General features: G+C 20.8%; 1 protein-coding gene across 6 annotated transcripts in view; it reads right to left on the reverse strand.

The window, feature by feature from the left end:
* LOC129616216 (synapse-associated protein of 47 kDa) overlaps window positions 1-23091 on the reverse strand; it is a 93664-nt gene that overhangs the window by 10588 nt on the left and 59985 nt on the right. For 2 of the 6 annotated variants that reach the window (XM_055531728.1, XM_055531729.1), the window contains exons 3-7: window positions 21354-21427; window positions 18379-18479; window positions 14567-14841; window positions 14242-14360; window positions 8478-8744 (exon numbers count right to left, since the gene is read on the reverse strand). In XM_055531728.1, coding sequence (XP_055387703.1) covers window positions 8478-8744; window positions 14242-14360; window positions 14567-14841; window positions 18379-18479; window positions 21354-21427 — 836 coding nt within the window. Of the gene's footprint in view, window positions 1-1379; window positions 1456-8067; window positions 8091-8332; window positions 8365-8477; window positions 8745-14241; window positions 14361-14566; window positions 14842-18378; window positions 18480-21353; window positions 21428-23091 lie in introns of those variants that run through there. The other 4 variants (XM_055531731.1, XM_055531733.1, XM_055531732.1 and 1 more) reach the window with 4 other exon arrangements.

The following is a 23091-nucleotide window of genomic DNA, read 5'->3' on the forward strand; positions in this document are numbered from 1 at the left end:
GAAAAAGAATCAAAAAATTATTTTGTGTCAAAAATAATTCCATATAAATTTTATTATATTTATGCTGTATTAAATATTTTAATTAAATATTATTAAAATATTAAATTTTAAATTATTAAATAATTTAGTAAATTTAATTTAGTATATTATTTGAAACTTTAAATTTTGCGTGTTTAATTTTTTAAAAGATTTAGTATCATAATCTTCTAAAGTTCAATAAAAATTTTGTGTATTAATAAAAAAAAAAATTAGAAAAAGTATGGAATTATATTTGATATTTTTGAATTTCGAAACTTTAAACAGAAAAAATATAATTAATACATAAATAATAATATAAACAAATATTTTTTTAATTAAGCGTTCTTAAAACCAAATACCCACCAAAAAATTAATTAAGAAAATTGTTAGTTTTTTTCCTATTCTTTATTAAATAATTAAATACCTAAGAAATTTTAGATTGTATCACGATGAAATGCAACAACATCTTTACAAGAAAACTCCTAAAATTTCTTTAAAATGAACCAAATAGGTACAATTATCAATTAAATAACAAATGTTATAACTTTAATATTAACAAAAAGAAATAATATTGAAACTAAAAATCAAATATATATACGTGTACATGTTAATGAATATATAAATATACATTATAAGAATGTAAAACAGAAAAATATAAAAAAGAAAAAAAAAACAGAATGTAAATCGGTGAAAATATTAATTAGTAAATTGCAAATATGTTATTTTACATACAAAAAATTAAAATTTTGAAATTTATATTTAAGTTTTTTGTGACAAAAATGTTTTACCAAATATTTCTGCGTCATTTGTCTTAATTAAATAAAGGAATTTATGTTAACAAGAAAAAACTTTTAAATTAACATAATCATCTGAATTAAATTGTTAATTAAGTTTACATAAAATATTATTGTTAAAGAATAAAATACATGAATTTAAAAAAATTAAATTTACATATAATTTTTATACATACTATAATATAATAATAATAAATATACAATATGCTTTTCACAAAAGTATTTTTTACAATAATTAATGTTTAATAATTTTTCTTATATTTTAAAATACATACATTTTTTAAGAGATCTATGTTGTTTGTTTTTTATTTTAACAGTAGTTTATTTTTTTTTAATTAACTTCTATTTTTAAATTTTACAATACATACACATTTTAATTTTAAGTTTTATTGTACATATTAGATGTACTCGTAGATTAAAATTTTATCATATATATATTTTTTGTTTTTGTTTTTTTGAATTTCTTGTGGGTTATCTATTATATAATAGTTAAAATTTTAATTTTATTGATTCATTTGTTATTTTATTTTTTTCTAATTTGTTTTTTTTTTTCTTTTTGTATATATAGTAAAATTTTTGTATGTGTATAATAATAAATGTAATCTAAGTTGTTTCGTCGTTTTCATTTACTGAAGATAAGAGGCTGTGTGTTGTTAGTTATTGTTGACATATAAATTTTTTTTTTGTTAAATAATATATTTCATTGGGAAGAGAAAAAGACATAAAAAAATAGAAAGAAAAAAATAGAAGATAAAGAAGAAAATAAATTAATTATAATTGTAAATTTCTGTTTTATAAAATAATTATCCACTGTTTTCATATAATAAAGAAATTTAAGTTGATATTTAAAATTTCATACATATTTTAAAATAAAATTTTACTTTAAAAGAATAAGTTATACATTTAAAAAAAGGTTTTTTTTTTTTATAAAAATATATAATTTTAATTTCAAATTAAACTTTTGTTTTTTTGAACTAAGACTTTAAATTTGATTTTGAAAATTTTAAATAAACCTAAAATAATTTGTTGTTGTTTCCAACAATTTATCATTTATATTACAATATTCAATTAGTTGAATATTTTTTTTAATTAAAAAATATAAAATTAAGAATTTCAATAATAAAAAAGTTATTTAAAAAGAAATTTAAATTTAAATTAATTTTAAATATAAAACTTATTCCTCATTTAAAATATCTTCTTTTCTTTTGCTCATTTTAGAAATAAAATTAAGAAGCAATATAATTTTTTATTTTTTTTTGAAATATAAAAAATAAAATATATGATGATATGAAATAAATTAAAAAAAAAATTGACGAAAAAAATATCGGTAATTTTGGGCAATCATTTATATTTCTTGTTGTTTGTTTTTTTTTTGTTTATTTATTAAAATTTGATAAATAATTTACATATAGGTAATATAAAAGAATTAAATGTAACTATTCTTTTTTTAATTGTTACACATAGTTAAATATCAATATTTGAAAAAAAAATTCTTATATAAATTAATATTTTAAATTGTAACAAGTTTTATAACAAATAATTTCATTCATTATTTGAAAAAATTTGAATTTCTATTTTCCAATTACATTCTTTCAAAAATCGTTAAACTACACTGTTACTGCGAGAAATAAATTGAGATCTTATCGATCGGGTCATTTATAATTAAAATGATCTGATTAAATTTTAAAAATAATTTTCAACATTAAGTAATTTAGTATTTTTAATATATTATGCGAGTAATTACGAAATCGATCACATAACGTGTTTTTCATTTTATATATTTAGTAATAATTAAATTAATTATAATTATTAATTTAAATTGTCCTGATAATTTAAATTTTAATTGTTTAATGCTAATAATTTAAAAGAATTCTTTTTTTTATAAAAAAAATATTTGAAATGTTTATAAAACTTGTTTTTATAAATTAAATACAATAGATTTTAATTAAAATTGCCTCAGTATAAAAATAGAAATATTGAAAATAGAATAATATGTATGTTAATAAAATATATATAATTATAAATAATTGTGTATAAAATAAATTTAATATTTATTGCATAATAATATAAATAAATATAAATATATATATGAATGTAATCATTTACTAATATACATTATAAGTCTATTTTAATATACAACACGTACAATGTCATATGTAATTTATTCTTAAATTGCATTCTGAATTATTAAAAAATGTTAAAATTTGCTTTGTTAACTGAATACCGCAATTTATTCCTTAATTTAATGCTACATAAATTGTATTACTGCAATGTGAAATCCAAGAATATAATATTATCTACAAATATGTTCAATACGCGCAATTTTGTTTGGATGTTATTATTCTCTAACATTGCTTTATTGTTTCTCTAAATGGTAATATTGTTGTAAACGCAAGAAAGTATTTGTAACAAGCTTTTGAATTTTATTACTATATGAATTATAGTGTTATAGAAATCTTTTCAGCAAAAAGCATAAAATAGTTTTTCTCAATATTAAAAAGGAATTTTTTTAAATGATATTCTATATCTGCTCTTGTATTTCTGATATCTTTGATTCAACACAAGAAGGTCTTTTTTTTAAATATATATCCCTGTTGTCTTAAATTTGTACATGAATTTGTTATTTCTCGAAAACTTAAATTACAACAGTGTATATAAAATTTATTTGACATAATACTTAATTTTAGTAATAACCATGGATTATTACTAAAATTATGCTATTATCAGATTTCTTAACTAAATCTCAGCATTCTAAACACAATTTTTTACGCTATATATATATATATATATACATATATATATATTATATTGTATTAAATTTACATACATTTATATATAACTTTTATATTATACACAATTATTTTAAATCATAATAGTTATAACTTTCTTTTCCACATTTTTTGAGCAAAATTATTAAAAAAATTAATAAAAAACTTTAATAATAATTTTATATTATTAGAAATAAATACCATTGTATTAACTAACTAACGTAATTAAAACAAAAAAAAATAAAGCATGCAAAGTTCTTAAAGTTAAAATCCTTTTTATATACTAAGGTAAATATTTAATAAACCTAAGGTAAATATTAATAAATTTTAAATTACAACTTCTAATGAATGCGAGTATTTGATATAATTTGTTAAATTTGATTTATAATATACGATATTCTTTACTAATTTAAATTAGTTTACATTGGACGAAACGAATATTCAATAAATAACATCTCCATTTTTGTAAATTTCTATTAATAGAATTTTAACTTTCGTATAATTTATTTTTCTTATAAAAAGTACAATAATAAAATTTTGTAACCTTTTATGACTGTTTCTTTTTTTGAATTGAAGAGTTATGAAGAGTTAAGATTAATATTTATAAATTATGGAACAATAAAAGTTTGTTGAATTCAATAACATAAATGGAACTCGTATGTTATTGTGTGATACTAAATGTTAATTAAGCGTATAATACTAGCATTTTCAAAAAATCTATAATCAGTTTTTAAGAAAATAAAATATTATGAATAAGAGCAAAAAAATTATGTTCATAAATATTATTTTGTTAATATTAGAATGTTTTATGAAATAATAAATTCAATGTTGTTATCTTACTTTAAATCTCTAAATATGTTTTATAATATTATAGAATTAAGCGTATTATACGTAGGCATTTAAATACTGAATTAAAAATTATGTTAAAACATAAAATGTGATTTTTCCTAAAGAAATTAATGAAAATATCTCCTTATTACAATTTCAGTAAATTTAAAAATAAGATATCAATATTGTCAAAGGGATATCTTACAGTTTTAATTCTTAAGGAAAAGAAACTTTACCTAAAAAAAACTTACAGCGTTTTAATTGTAAACATAGCTATTAAAATTTTCGTAAGCCTTCCTTATTTTCATTGCGTAATATGAAGAATGTACTATCATTTAATATTGACATGTAAACTAAATAGCGTACTGCCGTAATGTATGAATAAAGAAAGAAAAAACGAATGACTCAAAATTCCAACATTTACTAGAGCCTTAAACCTACTAAATTTAGCCTGACCTTATAACATAATTATGTATTGAAATTTAATTTATGTTTCATTTTTTTTTTAATTATTTAATGAAATAGTTTATTTAAGCTTAATTTTTACACATATGTATTTATAAAATATACTTGATTTGAAAAAAAATAATGCATGATCAATATACTGTTTTTATAAAAAAAATTATTTTAGAGCGCTTAAAAATGTTCACAGTATGTAAATTAATAAAAAAAAAAATTTGATATTAAAGAAATGTATAAAAAATTTGATTAAAGCAAAGATAAAATATGGAAAGATGATTGTTTTATCATAGAAGTGGACAGGATAGGATTGAATACGCTGTAAACATTCTTTTATGCTTTTACATATTTTTCATATTTTTGGCTTTTGGATTTTATTTTTAATAAATCTATTTTTCTATGCGCTTATGTTATAATTTAAATAAGTTTCTTTTTATATTTCAGCTTTTACTTTTTATGTGTTTATTTATAAAAATACTTATGTATAAGAAATTAAAAATTTAGCACGAAAAACATATTGCTTATGGGTCAACACTTTGTTAAACAATTCCTTAAATTGATTTGCGGGGGTTAATTATTGTCACACTTTAAAATTTTCTCTAATAAAAAATAAATGTTTCATTTTTATGTCGATATGGTTCTTTAAATTCTAAAGTGGAATTACTTTTAATAATTTTATGGTTATGGTTTTATATGAATTTATGGCAAAGCTAATTAACATATTTAGTTCGCAATAACATTAGACAGTTTTACTTAAAATTCATTTGAAAATGAGCTTTATACATTTTTAGTTATAATTTTATAAAATTTGAAAAATATGTAATATTTAAAATAATGGCAAAGCCGGGTTGGGAATATTTTATTAAATAAGTTCGGTTTGTTGAATTGATATTTTAATATTAATTATTTTGTGTTGTATTATCTGATTTCGTGTTAAATTTTTAGTTTCACTATGATTTAAAGAAGGAAAAAATAGAAAAAAAATACATAATAAAATGAATACATAATTAAAGGAAATTGAATAACCTTATAATTATGTACTAATTAATTTTCCTCTAGTATGAATTTATGAGTATGTAAAAATATTTCATTTTTAGGTAATTTACTTTTGAATTTTAACATATCGTACAAATACATTAATTTCATATTTTTTTTTATTATAATATAATATATATTTAATATTAATATATATTTAAATAACTCTATGAACTCATTTTATATTATAGCATTAAATTACTCTATATTTACATTTTTCAATCAATTTCAATTAAATTTAAATTATTGTTTTGTAAGTTTAGTTTTTTGATAATTGATAAATATAATTGGAATGCAATTAAATGTAGCAGAAATTATTTTAATATTAATTTAAAATTTGACTATAAAATACAATTAGATTTTTGCAATGATTTATTTTTTAAATCTTTTATTTGAGTTGATGGTTTTTTATGCCAATATTTCTTGTAATCCATCCGAATTCTTGAATTTTCTTGAAATTTCATTGATGGCTTTTAATTTGACTGATGTAATACGACTGATTTTATTTCAATTGTATTATTCCGTATTTTTTCGGTAACTTTGGTTAAATACATAGTTGTATTCTGCTCGAATTCTTGAATTTTCATGAAACTTCATTTGATGGATGTAAAAAAATGGTTCAATTTCATTTTTATTTTAGTGTTCATTTTAGTTTCCGGTTGAATTATTTTTATATTTGTACCTTATTTGTATTTATTTAAAATATTATTTTCTTTAAGGTTTTCAATTACAAGGCACCATCTTCATAGAGTTATTTAAAAATAATCTTTTACTAAAAATAGATAAATGTTATATTTTTGATATTTTTATCTCCTAATTTTTAAAATAATTAAATCAATTTTATTCTTTTCTTTTACTTACGAACTAAATTTCATGTTACTTTGTATAAATTGTTTACAGCTATATGTAAATACTTATATGAAAGTGGATGAAATTATGTAAATGAAAATTGTTAAAAAAAAAAAAGAAAAGAGAGAAAGGTTATGATTAATGAAATTGCAAAATTTTACTAAATCTGTACAATTCTTGAATACATAATTATTAAAATGAGAAATATAATAATCATCAAAAATGAAGAAATATTATGGGATTAAGATTGATATTTTTTGATCTTTTTTTTTATTCTTTTTTTATTGTATGTAAGAATTAAATTTTGCAACTTACGTTTTCTCTGATTTAATTGAAGTTTTTGTTATAAAAATATTAACCGGTTTACTTGTTTTATTATTTCCAATTGGAATTGGAATCAAATCAGACTCAAAAACTGTTGTCCAGTCATTGTCTGCTTAATAAATTATTTTTTAAATCAGAAAGAGAGTATGTTAAATGATAATAAAATTTAAAATCATTTAATAATTTTCATTAAAAAAAATCATAATGAAAACAAAAACAAATTGTTTTTTTTTTTACGAATTTTTTAGACTTTTTTTGTTTTTAGAAATAAAAAACGGTTTGTTTCGTAAGGAATTCCTATTTGATTTTTATATTTCTATTTTTTCTTTAAATATAAAGGATTTTTTGCTTTTGTGGATATTTTTAGTGCATATTTAGTTACAAACTGCTTAAGCAATTGATAACAAATCAAAAATTTTCTTAAAATATTTCGTTTAAAAGTAGCTCTCGTTCTGATTTTTTATGAAATTCTCAATTTCTGATTTTAATTATTTACTTATTTGCTTTATTTTTTATTTATTGTTCAAAGTAAATTCTGGCTGTTTCCCAGTATGTCAAAGATTTGACGATTTTGTTAATCACATTATTCGTTTGATTTTGCAAATGACAATTATCAAATTTAAAATCATATATAAAAATCACTAATTCATCAATCTTTAAAGAAATGCAAAAACAAAAACTAAAATAATAATAAGTATATTGGAATTTATGATGCCTAATCATGTTGCATTGCACATGTCATAAATGTGAATGTTCATATGACAGTTGCGCGTATTTGACATACTGGGAAACGGCCTACCTATAAGTATTCTGTACATAAATGAATTTTCTAAATTCATTAATCAAAATTTTATTACGACATTTAATAAAAAAAAACAATGCCTTACGTCTAAGTTTATTTGTTTGTACAAGTTTTTTTTTTTCTTCATTTTTTTTATTTTTGTGGTGCACATATGAAAACATGTTGGGAAGGTGTCTCTTTAAAATTCGAAATGAAATTTTTATACTTAAGGAACTAAAATAAAAGTAAAATAATTTCGTGTTTTTTTTATTCTTTTTTTTTTTTTGGGATTTATACAGATTTAACGTATATACTAAAAAGAAAAATTAGAGAAATAACTTAAAAAAAGTTTAAATAAAATTTTATTCTTTAAATAAATATTATTTTAATAATTAAATACTTATTTATAGTGTATACCAAACTAAGATAATTGAAACTAATTAAAAAATTTTTAATAAAATAAAATAGAAAAAAATATTAAATATAAAAAACTAAACCCAAAAACATACTAAATTATTTTCATAATAAAATAAACAAAAAAAAATTAATGAAAATAATTGAAATTTAAAAAATAAAAAATAAAATTAAAAAAATAAATTAAAAAAACAAAAGAATTCTTACCAGTATCTAGTTGGGTCATACTATCGATACCAAGTACACGCATTCCAGCTTTAACCTCTTCCAACTGAGTTTCTGTAGTTTGAAAAGTATCCGAAACAAATTCGGAATCAATCGGTTGAAGCCGCTTTGTTTTTATATTGCTATCATCATCAACATCATCAATGACGTCATTGCATAAATTTTTATTTTTCATTTCATTTTCAGTCTCATTTGTTAAATGTGAGCGTTTCTCCGAATTGGAATTTGTTTCGGTTTTTAAATTTTTTACTTTTTGTTTTTTTTTTTATTGTTTTTAATATTTTTTTTTAGTTTGTTTTTTGGTGTTTTAAATTTAAAATTTTGTATATTTTTTTTTTTGCAGAAAATTTTTGGTAACCATGTGTAATTTTTTTTGTTCGTGTATAAAATTAAAATAAAACAAAAATAAAATAAAAATAAAATAAAAAAAAATAAAAAAAATTATAAACAAATTAAATAATTAAAAAATAAATTTTACTAAATTTATAATAAAAAAATTAAAAAAAAAATCTTTTTTAAATCAGAAAAATTTTTTCCAAAATATTTTAAAACATTCAAAGGTATTCCAGTTCGAATCTTCCGGGACAAATCAAACTTTTTGCTAATATTTATTTGCTAAAATATTAGAACAATTCGATTTGATCATATAATAATATCGATGATCGACATAATCGGTATATTTATTTATTTCTTTTTATTTTATGCTTGTCTACACTATTGATTTAGAAAATTGCCATAAAATAGAAATTCAGTTAGCTATAAATAACCAAAAACGTTTTTATTGTTTTTATTTTTTAAGGGTGAAGTCACAATTAAGAAATTTAGCTACATATATTCAGTATAAAACGAATATAGAGAAAATGGGTCTCCATTTTCGTGCCTACATTCCCGAAGTATAAACACAAAAAAACGATAGAGAAAAATTAATGATTATTCTTTTGACTAAATTTAATTTTATGAAGTTATAACCAGACCAGGTGCGTTTTAAGTTGAATTGAAACTCCCCACTATTGATAGGTCTGACGACGACTTGAGTTACCTATTTGCTTGTAGCTGAAAGAATAATATGATTATCCCAAGAAAAATGAGATAACACAAAATGTTAAATTATTTTTTTAATAGTTTACTAATGCAATAGAACACGGATGTATCAAACACGCTTACAGGACAAACTGGCTTAGAAGAACATAAATGCAATACTTGGTTGCTATGATTTCCCGAAAAAAAATGAATGTGCATATATTTGTGTTCGGCTGTATTGTAACAGAAATTTTTTTTAATTGACTTGCCAATTATAATATGCACATACATATATGTTATACAGATTTCAAAATAAAAATCAAGTGTTAAGTTTTTCATTGATATCAAACACGTGTATATTTTAATTAAAAAAATTTTTCAGATTATTTTTTTTTTATTTCAAATTAAAATAAAAAATACAAAACTAAGGAAACAAGGTAATATAAAATTTTTATTATATTATTTATTAAAAAAACAAAAGACCATCTATTTTCTTACTTGAGGAAATGATTTCCACTTTTTCTATATTCTTATTAGAATATGTTCATTTTTAGTGTTGAAAAAACAGAAAAAAAATTCTTTCATCAATCTAAAACAAACTGAAGTCAATGCGATTTTTGAACATTATTTAATTCAATTTAATTAATGCACGTTGAGAGGAGGAATAAAACAAAAATTCCAAGTTATATTATATGTAAAAAAACAAAGAAATACAAGTACAATAAATGTGCGCAATGTGAAAACCTTTTATATAATTATTAGATTACTCAAAAGAATTATAGATGGTCGTTGAAATAAAAACAAAAAAAAAACAATTATACAATATTGCAATATGATATAAGATAAGACATATGTAATATAAAAATAGAAAAACAGACAAAGAAAGACAGAAGGATAACGAATATTTTTTTTATTATAAAATCTTTTAGTTTTTTAGTAAATCTATATTATTTTTTTAATAAAAATAAATTTTTTTCATAGAAATGAAATGATGGATTCTTCTGGTTTTTTTTTTTAGCTTACTAAATTTTTTTGGATGAATGTTACACTGCTAAATTCTGAAATATTTTTTTATTTAATATTAATGCTTGATTTTTTAAGTTTCAAAGTTGCATTTTACTGCGAGTACATAAGGATGAAAATAAATACTCTCTATTACAAAAAAAAAAAATGAAATTCTTGAAATGAATTCCAATATGAAAAAACTAAAAAAAAATTAACTATGATTAAGTTTAAAAATGAAGGTCAATTATTGGCATATGAGAGGATCTTATATTTATAAATAAATTTTTATATTATTATTTGCTTTCTTTTTTTAAATTGGAAGCAATGGCAAAACTAATTTAAATTTTATATTTTTAAAAGAAAATTCTCATCAGATGTCACTATAAAAAATACGAGTACAATATAAGAATGGTGAAGAATATAATCGAATGAAAATAAAAATCGAATGATCATTAATGAAATCGATTATAGAAAGAAATGACTAATTTAATGCTTTTTTTTTATAATTTTCTCTTTGCTAGTTTCAAAAAAAAAATATCGTTTTTTATGTAAAAACAAAAATTCTTTTTTTTTCCTTTAAATTTCAATTAATTTTGTGAATTCGCATGTACAAATTTGTTTTATTTTTATATGGTTTACGTTTACATGTAAATATAAAAGTATATAATAAAACCAAAAAGAGAAAAAAAAACGTAACAAGTATATATTATTATGTATATGTTATCATATATATTCAAAAATTATATAATATGCATATATATATATATTAATATATGTAATTACATATTCCATACAAATACGAGAAGTATTCGTTTAAAGAAGGAACATGAATATTTTGTATTTTCAATTTAACGTAATATATTATGTAATTAATAAATAATATGTTTATACGCACATACATAAATTGGTATTCATGTAAAGTATATATGCATATATATATCTTTCAAATATATGTATATATATGTGAAATATTACCATTTAAATACGTACATACACATATATTATTTATATATGCTATTAAAATCCATAGTTTAACTTATTCATTTAAAAAAATAAATTAAAAATAAAAATTAAAATATAGTGATAATTAAATGATATAGTATAGTGATTAAAATGAAAATTATTAATATTTTCATTAATATAAAATTATTAATATTTCGTCTCACTAAATTTTGATTTCACGCGAATTCATGTGTCAAATTTAAGAACCGACACAAATAGATATCAGTTTGTTTTTTAATATTTTATAAAATCATCATAATCTTGAATTTTCAAATAGATCGATAAAATATTCCAACTTAAATTGAAGTACATAACATATATAAATATGGAATGATTATTTAAACATTTAAGTTTTTAAATTAAAAAAAAGAGAAAACTACATTGCAAATTGTGAATATTCAAAGGATTTCATTTTGAAGTATTTTTTGGTAAACTTATAAAATTTAGCGCTATAATTATTTAACATTGTTTTTTAAACGTTGTAAACGATGCTGAGAAATCGATATAAATAAACGATTAAGTCGTAGAATTATATTCCAATTAAAAAAAAAATTATATTTCGGAAAAATTATCAACCATTGAAAAAAAAAAATTTTTTTGAGGTATAAACTAGTTAACCTTATATCTTTATACCTTTTAAAGTAATGATTCAACAATAATTATCATATCTTTTTGTATGACGTTATCCTTTGGATTTTAATAACAATTAAAATATATTGTTTTTTTTTATTATTATTATTTATATATGACAAAGTAAACATATACATAAATGTTACTTTTGATTGTATATATTAGGTATACATATAATTTCCAAAATATTACATTTATATTTATATAAATACATAATACATAACGTATATATATATATATATATATATATATATATATATATATATATATATATATATATATATATACCATAATATAGGCTTGTACCGATTTGAAAGCGATATATAACAATAACATTCTTTTTGAACACCTATAAATACTCTAACAATTTTACTTTAAATGAATTATACTTAGTATTATCGAGGGCACATATATATGTATTTATATATATATTTCTGTATATATTTATATATAAACATAAATATATAAATATACATATACGTATATACATATATATGTAGAGTAGAATTTAGTTTATTTTAGAAAGAAAAAGTATATATTTTAATTTACTTTTGATCTCATAAAAGAATATTTATTATATTGTAGTATTTATTTTTTTTTTGAATGAAGAAATTAAAATATTGAAATATGAAATTACTGAACCAATAAAATATAAGAAAATGTAGAACATTTTTTTAGAAATATTTTAAGAAAATTAATTTTATTTTTTTTTTCTTTAAAGAAATTTCAATACATTTTATCACAAAATAATTCACAATAAAATGAGTGCGCTTATTGTGCAGCGCTACTACCGTTTACTACAAATATTTATGGTATTGTATTTATAATACTTAATTGAACTTGATTTTAATGTTTTACGTTTCAAAAATGCATATACTATAATATTATAATTGTTGTTTTCCTTACAATCTCGCTTAATCAATTGTAGAAAATATTGACTATTACATAGTTTTTTCGGCTATTTTAAATCGAAAATAATTCATTGTAAAATTTTAAATTACAGGAAGAAGGGCGCCACAAATGCATAACGAGATATTGAATAATTTTGTTAATTGAGAATTCAAATAAAAAATTCTATACTTACTAAAAGGAATAATCGTATAGAACAGCAAAATATTGTGCGTTTGAAGAAATAAAATTGAAATAAAAAATATATTATGACACGAAATTGAAATTTTTACTTACTTATAAAGATATTCAATTAAATTTTTAATTGAAATTTAATATTTAGAAAATGTAATTTTCAAAAGTTGATAATATTATTTCCGGTTATTTTTTATGTTATTCAAAATTCATGTAACATGTAATACGGTTGAAACATTTTTATGAATTATCCGGAGGGCGAATTATAATGTGATAAATTTTTAATGTGATAAACAAAAAATATAAAGGATTTTATATAATAAATAAAAAATATTATATAAAACATGAATTGAAAATTTGTTTTGTTTACTTATTGCAGAGTATACTATATGTATATAATACCTATATATAGATATTCTTAAAAGATACCTATAACAAAAATTATTGTGTGTTATTTATAATAATATAGAATTTTAGGAAAGTTAAGAAAGAAACAATTAAATTCACTATAAATAAAATAAATAATGAACAACAAAATTTGCACTTAAAGTTAACGTTTAAATTTTTTTTTGTTTTAACAAATACAATTTATTGAAAAATATTTGTTTGGCTTTTTTTTTGATTAACAAAAAATAAATTTCCAGTAACAAAAATTAGTAAAAATTTAAAAAGCATATATAAAAAAATTTTATTTAATTTTTGTATTTTTTTTTGTTTATTAACTATTTTGATTCGAATTTAAAATATGAATTAAATTAAGAGTAGGAAATTAAAAGAGATAAACAACAAAACAAAAAATAAATATTTTTAAATTTGTGATTTATTTTTTTTCACAAAAACCAAAAAAAAAATATTTGAATCTTTCTTAAAGGTTATTTTTTTATTTAATATATATTGCTTTTTTAAATTTAAAATTTTTCTTAACATAAAAATAAAAAAATTGGTTGTTTTTAGTTTCTTTTTTAAAAGAACATTTTATTCAAATCAAGGTTAACTTTTCACTTACCGTCCTCACTTGAGGCTTGTCCTAGCCCTCCATCATTACCCAATGTTCCTAAATCAGCTGCTTGACAAATTAGTGATACACGGTAAAAGTAATTTCTCCAAAATTGTTCTTCAGTAATTCTAGGAAAATAAAATAAAGTGGATATATGATAAATTTACAGGTAAAACATGAAATATAAGTATTTGAGAATTTTCACATAAAAAATTCAATATATTAAATAAATTTTATTTAAATATTGGTTATTTGTTATTTTACATTACATTCCCTGATTTGTTACATATAAAATACAAAAACATAATAATTAAGTTTTTATAAAATTTCTTACATTTTAGGTACAAGTTCAAAACGCATTTTTTCCAAAGCTGGATCTTCCGCCATTATTAAAGTGGCAGTAGGATATGCTGTTTCATAACTGAATTCAAAATCAACACCTGCTGGCGGTGCTCGAACAAAGTTACGTCGATCTTGTGATAATGCAAATATTTCTTCTTTAACTTTTTCTGAACTAGAACGTCCAACCCATGGTAGAGTACCTTCACCAGGTTTCTGTTGACTTTTAATGAATGCATCTTGTTCTTTATTAAATGTATCCAAAATTGGCTAAAAATATTATAATAATAATTGTTATATATTTATAATACATATTAAAAAAAAATGTGATTTAAAAAAGTTTATAAAATTTAAAGTTTTTCTTGACAGTAAGGGGGTGAGTAAATTAGTTCACAGGAATAGGTTGTAGCGCAATATAGAGCTGAACCGAAATTCATCATCTATTCAAGACCATTTTACGTTATCTAAGATGACATTCTACTCGAGGTACTTATACAAAATCCGATTAAGTAAGGCAAGCAACCTGCTTGCAGGGTAACAGTGATAGAATAACAGTGGTAGAATCAAAGGTAAAAACCAGGAACGATTAAGGAATAAACTTAGAAACAAAATAAGAAACTGAATAGTATGAAAATCGGATGCTTGAAAATTATACTTCTTTCTGCAAAGGAGGTTAAGAAACCTTAATCATTTATACAACATTTACTCTTTTTTTTGGATTCTGGTAATGCACATATATCTATATTATGATTGAGCAAATGTAGGTTCTATCTTCAGCAAATGTTAGAACGGATCACAACCTGGTTGCAATGAAAATTTGTGCAAAACGCCCAAACAGGCTACAAGAGACCCGAAAATAGTTGAAAAATACATCACCGAATCGTTTGCAAATTCATCTACAAAACATCCATAGGAAACCCGCTCGCAGCAAAAATTGAAAGAAATAATATTAATGAGCAAGGAACAATAATGGAACAAACCTAAAAGAAATATACTCGAAGAATAGAATTTTTAATAAGAATAATTTTATAAGTAAGAATAATTTTGCGATTTTTACAATAATGTAGTTATAGAAAACATCAAAGCAAACAACTATGAAATATATCAAGGTGGAACGTTCTCGTTTACAACTGTTATAATGAAAATTAATGTTAATAAGTTAAAAAAATATAAACGCGAAACGCCTCGGGTATAGGCTAAATCTCAAATGAAATGATAAAGAATGGCGGAGAGCAACTTCAAAAAGATATAAATCTGTTCAATAAAATCTTAGTGTAGCAGCAAGTTTTAAAAGGCTGAAAAACTATAGATAGATGAATTATTTTATTAAGCACCATGCAGAAATTATAACAATGTCCCAAATACAGTAGAAGAGAGCGAAATTGTAGAAGTTTGTGCTGTATCATATTCAATTAAGCACTTATAAGGTCAATTGTGTTCTAATACAATGTTATTAAAATTCCTATTATAAGATTTATAAACGTGGCACTGACCAACTTTTTGTAAATTTTAACAAACCTTTAACAAATCGCATTGAAAGTTGACAAATAGATAACAACATATACTCGTGTTCTTGTCAATTACAACTCATCACTGTATGTACTTTTATTGAATGTACTTAATATATAAATAAAAACATACTATACATACAAATATTTTGAAAATAGAATGTACCAAGCATAGGTGTATTTCTGTTAGCAAAAAAAGAAATCTTCTTATTATTATAATAAATATAACCGCATTAATATCCTGTAGACATTTTTGTTAAAGCTATTCTTATTCCTTGTCTAAGAGCTAACCTATTAAATTATTCAGAAGGCATATAGAGACTAATAAGTGTAGAAACTTTTTTCTCCCTACATATTCTTAATTCTATATGCTTTTTTATAGTTGTTTTTATCTTTTGTTTTTCTTAAAATCTTTAACATAATATACAATACGCATATACATACTTATGTGTCTTTGCTTATATATATGAGAACATTTAGAGGACGTTTTAATAAAACACAATAGATTTGAATAGAAAAAGTGAGAGCAAACATAAAAAAAAAGGAAAAAAAAGGTGTTCAAATAACCTCGAAGAATAGAAAAGATCATTTTCTGTATATCTTATTATTTAGGATCAAATAAATTCTTTATATATATTTATATTAAACAGTTGAGATGAGATACATTATTAAATATATAACCATATACAATGTATTATACATAATCGTGTATATTTGCGTATATAGAAAAATATATGCATATATTATTAATAAATCTTTGATGACGTTAGTCGTAAACAAATATTATAAAATTAAAATAAGATACAAAATGAAATTTAATTCGTTTCGAGTATAAAAGAAAATATTATACTTTTTTTAGCTTTTAACTTTATTTTTTGTTTTAAAAAAATTAAGTTTAAAATTTGAGTTTTTTTAATATAAATTAAATTTTTATATTTAAGTTGGGTATTACATTTTATATGATAAAGAAATTTTATGAAAATAAAAAAGAATTTTTGATGAAAAAGAGGAAGAAAAATATTAAAAAAGATTTTCAAGGTCTTAAGAATCTTTTTATAATTCGACTTTTTATAAAAAGTATTTAGTAAGGATGAAAAATTAAGATTCTACTTTAGGATTAAAAATTCTTCTTTTTTTTTCCTATATGTATATATATACATTAGTTTGAGAGAAAAAATTTACGGAATTTGCACGTAATGTGTAAAAAATGTACAAGTATTTATGTATGTTATTACACATCACTTTTTCAAAAGTACATAAATGTGAATGTTTATGAATATTTCATAAAAAATTTTTAACCGGAATGAAGAAAATTAAACCCAAAGTTTGCAAAACATCATCCGGTTTGTGTAGTTTTTGGTCTACTAAATAATAAAAATGATCTGTTGAAATTCTGCTATTTATTTCATAAATTTAATAATTTCGTGTCCTTTTTGCGTTGACAGTATTTATAAATTGTTTTTTAACCAAAATAATTAGTTTAAAGTTCACATTTTTCCCTTTATAATTTGGAAAGGGAGAGCGAGAAGGGTATACCAAAAAATTCCTTTCTAGTATTTTTATCTTGAATTTTGTAGTTCGAATTTTTTAAGATAATCAATTTTTAGTTTTGTAATACATCAAATATTCAATTCAAAACTAAAAATATTGTTTATGATTAATATTGCGAAATCGAATTTTGTAGTCTTTAAAAATTCCCTTCTTGTGAAATAAATTGTGTACCAATTTTTAAAAATTATTGGAAAATTATTCTAAATGTATTAAAAAAATAAAAGCACTTTAAAATATTGTGACATTAAATTAATTGTTAAGTAGAAAAATGTAAAATTACGGCAATCATTCATTAGATATATTAATTATTCTGTTTTTTTATTGATGACAATGTAAACAGCAAAGTGAAACTAATTAGTTATCTTCCACAGAAACGTGACCAATTAATGAAAATAGAAGAAAAATTGTGAAAATTCTGAAAATTGTTAAGTTAAAATTATCGTTATCATAAATTTTCTGACTTTTTTTTTAACTACATGTACTTAAATTTAAAATAAGTTGATTGAATGTAAATGAAGTGTTTTCTTTCAAGGATCTTAAAATTTAGGTATGTTTTTTTAACTAATTCAAGTTTTTGGCGTAATTTATTATTTCAACATAAAAATTTGAAGTGATTTCAAGTTCACTATAGTAATAATTTATTTCTCAGTAATTTTTTCTAAAAAAGCAGTCATATCGGCAATATAAATAAGCTAAAAATATGAAAAAAATAAAACTTTAGTGCTTAAAACCTAAAAATTTTACTTACAGCAGCTTTTGCAGTTTCTTTAACCTTAGAACCAAGCTTAGCAGCAGATGAATATAAGAATGATCCGAAATGTTTGGCACCTTCTGTTACTTTTGTTGTCACTAAAAATATAATTTACATATTTGAAATTTAGTTTTTTAATTCAGATTCTTTTAATTTTCAAAAAATATCAAATATTATATAAGTATAATATACTAAATTTATAATTTTTCCAATTTTTAAATTTATGTTCATATACGCAAAAAGAAAAAGGAAAAATTGAAACCTAAATCTATAATATCCAAGACAAACCTTTCTTTTTTGATTTAAACCTGCATCATGTACAAATTTGCAAATTCAATATGAATATATAAACAGTAAACACATACATATATATTAATATATAATAAAATAAAAATAAGGATATCTTATTTACCAGTTTTATAAATATTCAATTTTAAAAAAAATTTACGTGACCGTAGCCACATTGCATATTTTTTAAATATTTGTTCAAATTTCAAGACCTTAAACCTATGTTTTCATCATTCAAAAAAGATAATTTGACTCTTAGTAGAAATTTAAGTTCTGGAATTCAACCTTCGTGAAAAAAATTCTTATTAGATGTAAAAGTAAATTTGTTAATTGTTTCACTATGGATATGGTGATTGAGAAGAGATAGACGATATCATCGTCCTAGAGCAGTGTTGGGTATGTTTTTGTGCCAGTATAAAACTAGGGCGCATGCTGCGTATGAAGTTAGCATTAGTTTAAAAGTTGCAAATTAATGAAAAAAAATATAAAGCTATGCTCATATTTTTTTTAAATGATAAAAATATGAATGGCAAAAAGGGCTGCAGGGTGTAGAAGACCAAAAAAAACATTATTTGTAGAGGGCAAATTATTGACTTTACGTTGCAAACGGAATAATTTGACATAATTTTTTCATTTTATGGAACACATTTGCGACAAATAAAGTGCAAAACAACTCCATACCGTATCTCTTTTGATTTAACAACAAAAAACATTTTTCAAAGTGTCCTGAGTTTTATGAACATTACTGTATGATACAAAATTTCAAGAAGATTTAAGGATAAAAGTCTAGTAGTTGGAACCTGATTTTATTTTGCTAAAAATTGACACGTGAAATTTGTTACGATTGCAATATCTTCCTTATTTTGCATGCAATGAGGTCGATAAATACAAACAAAACGACATTTTCTTAAAGAAAAATTTGTATTTCTTATTAAAGTGTATTTTATTGAAATTCACTCATATATATGTCCATACATATGTATGTATGTTTACTTTTTGTATATTATGCATAAAGAAATAATATTACATATTGAAAATATATAAAGTATAAAAAATTCTCAAAATAAATGGTAGAAAGTTGAATATTTTTAAAATTTCATCTACAAATTCATAGCACATTCGTTCAATTAAATTCGATATTGAATATCCTTCGAAAAAAACAACTGGCATGTGTTTTCAAATAAATACAAGAATTTACATTTTTCCTTTTTTCTTTGTATTTTGTATATAAAACAACTTATAATATAAAATAATAGAAAAAAGAATAAAAAAAAAATCAGCAGTTTTCTCCCTTTTCATATAAAATTAATTTTGAATGCTGACATAAAAGTAATTTTTTTTTTCCTTTTCATAAGAAATAATATATTTCATATATGTATGTTCGCATGTATGCATTTGAATATGAGAGTGTGTAAACGTACTTGTTTTATATAAAATATTTTATATACATACATATATATATGAACATAATATTATTGTTTATTGTAAATACAATCTTAAATCACACGTCAACATGACAAGGACATAACTAAATCTATACAATTTTTCTTGCCATACTTCCTTTGTGTTTCTTTTTTTATATGTTAGAACATTATTTTTAATTTTTATTTTAGGTTTTGCTATAACATTAAAACTATTTTTGTATATGGACAGTGATAAGAAACAATTTTAAAGGGTCATTATTGACTAAATGCTACCTTTATGATGTCCAAATGATAGTCGTATTTATTAATTATTATCCAACAATATACACACAAATATTTTTGTTTCATTATACAAACGTACCTAATAAGCACACATATCAGCCTAACATACATTCATGAAATAATTAAACTTAATTTTTATTACGGGTACGCACCATGTTTGCATGTATTTTTTTGTAAATTGGGAGCTAATAAAATTGACTTAAATGAGGTTATAAATAGAGAGTGGTTTTCTTTTTTTCCAATAATGTTTTTGTGATTTTTTCAATATTTCATCTGACAGTTCATTTATAATATGTATATGAACTGTAAGACTCTTTTAAGAGAATTTGAAGATGTGTGACATATTTTAATAGGTTCTAAAATGCGAGGCAGATAGAATTTTAAATATTTATAAAAAATATATGTAAATAAAATTATAAATTTAACATTTGAAAAGGATGACATTTGTTTATTTCAGTCATTTTTAAATTGGTAACATATTAGTGAATAGTGTCTGTGATTTGGAAGTCGTCTTGAAAATTAAATATGAGATAAAAATTTTTACAATATTTACAATTTGTTAATTGCAGAATAACTTGTAGCAATAAAATAATTTTAGAATTAAGAAAATTTTTTGGGAAAGAATGAGTTGCGAACGTTTTTTCAAATAATATTAGTCTTTAATATTTCAAAACGTTAATTTTTTTACACGTACAATTCAAACATTTAATTTATGTATGTACATAATGTACGAATAAAAGTTTTTCGAGATTCGTTTAAAAAATTGTTGCGGCAAAAAACAAAAATAAATTATTCACGTTCATTTTTCTTTTTAATTTGATTTTTTTGGAAAATTTTTCAAACATAAAAAACAAATAAGGTTTGATTAAAAAACTTCATGAAAACGAAACTTTAAGAAAACATTGTTTTTTTTTTTAAATGTTTGCAATTAAAATATTTGTAAATTGTAAGAAAATTTAACATTACTTTCAAACTTACCATGACCAATTTTGCCTTCTTCTCCTAATGCTTCATCTCCAGATGCTGTATGAGAGTCCGCACCTTCTGTGGCACTATTAAATATAATTAAAAAAAAAACATATTAAAAAACAATAAAATAAATTCTGAAAATTGATTCATAAAATAAAAATCGGAATGTAAAGGAAATTAATAATTATATAGTTGATTAACTTGAAAAATGTTCGTAGCAGGCAAATTACATTCTGAACATATACCATAGTTACAAAGTTGTCACTTTTTTTGACAGTTTAAGATCAAAACAAAATATTTTTTGAAGTATAAAAAACTTGACAGTTTAAATAGATAAAATTTTAGAAATATTAATGAATATTAAGGAAAAGTAATTTTCTTTTAAATGTTTAATGAAATTACCTTACAGCATAATGTATGATAAAGACAATGTCGTAAAGCTGATGATAACAATATAATTCCTCTTATAGAGAAGCATATATTTTTTTAAATAAATGCATACAAATGAAATAATAATAAATAACCTACATATATTTAATACTTCTTTATATTAATGTTAATAAAAGTGACAACATTATATTTATTAACCTTTTGCGTATACTTCATATTGATTTTACAATAATTAAATGTGAAAATAGTTATAGATTCTGAATTAATTAGTGAAGAAATGTTGAAATGGATTTTGGAATTTTGGATATATTAAGGCATATTTAATAATTTTTTACGTCTTTTATTTAACTAAGAATCTATAACAATTATTTTTTTACTTTTTTAAAGCTTTAAATTTTAACAAAATCTTTGAAAACTTTAAAGTATAATACTGGTTTCATTTTCGTGGTAATTGAAAATGTCACAAATGACTTCATGTTTTCTATAAAATATTTCTGTGAGATGAAACAAAAGGTTAATATATGTACATATATGTACGTCTAAATAAAAGTTTCCAGTTTTATTATTATTTTTATTTAGATTTTGTAGCTTGCAGATGATAACATATTCCATAACATGCATTAAATGCACATTGACATATTTAATTATATTATTTAATTGTTACATAGACATCATACATTTATATAGGTTTTTCATTATTATTTAAAATTTTCTTCGTAATTTTACGCAAAAAACAAAAACCACATATAAATAAAAATCAAAAAACTTAAAAATATTTATATACATATATATAATTACTAATAAAAACGAACTAAAAATTTGAATATGATACTTAAGAGAAACTATTTAAATTGATTTTAAGTTTTATTCGATATTTTTTCAGAAATTTTTCTTAAAAATATTTCCTAAATTTTAAAGAAGTTGGAGTAATCATATACATTCGTATTAAGAAAATATTAAAAAAAATGGCGTTATTTTTAATTAACTATTAAATTTTGATTTTTCTTCTATTGATTATGAACGAATCTTTTGTTAATTGCAGTTCAAAAAACGAATCTCTTTAAACACATTAATTGAAATTAATAGTTAAACATTTCTCCTAACTTCTCTTCACTCATTATTATTTCAATCGTCAAGCAATTCATTTACTTTAGTATTTACGTCACTTAAGTTATAATATGCACTAAAAAAAATCTTGTAAAATTACTACAATAATACTAGGAATATGAATCCGTAAATTTATTCGCTAGATATAAGTAAACTGCGAAATTCCTCTCAAATTAAGTAAAATTAAATTACTATAGTGTGTACATTGCATTTATTGTAGTAAGTACGAGTAATCGTAATCAGCAATTTC

Source organism: Condylostylus longicornis, unplaced genomic scaffold (genome assembly GCF_029603195.1).
Source record: "Condylostylus longicornis isolate FDR11 unplaced genomic scaffold, ASM2960319v2 ptg000163l, whole genome shotgun sequence".
NCBI classification, from domain to species: domain Eukaryota; kingdom Metazoa; phylum Arthropoda; class Insecta; order Diptera; family Dolichopodidae; genus Condylostylus; species Condylostylus longicornis.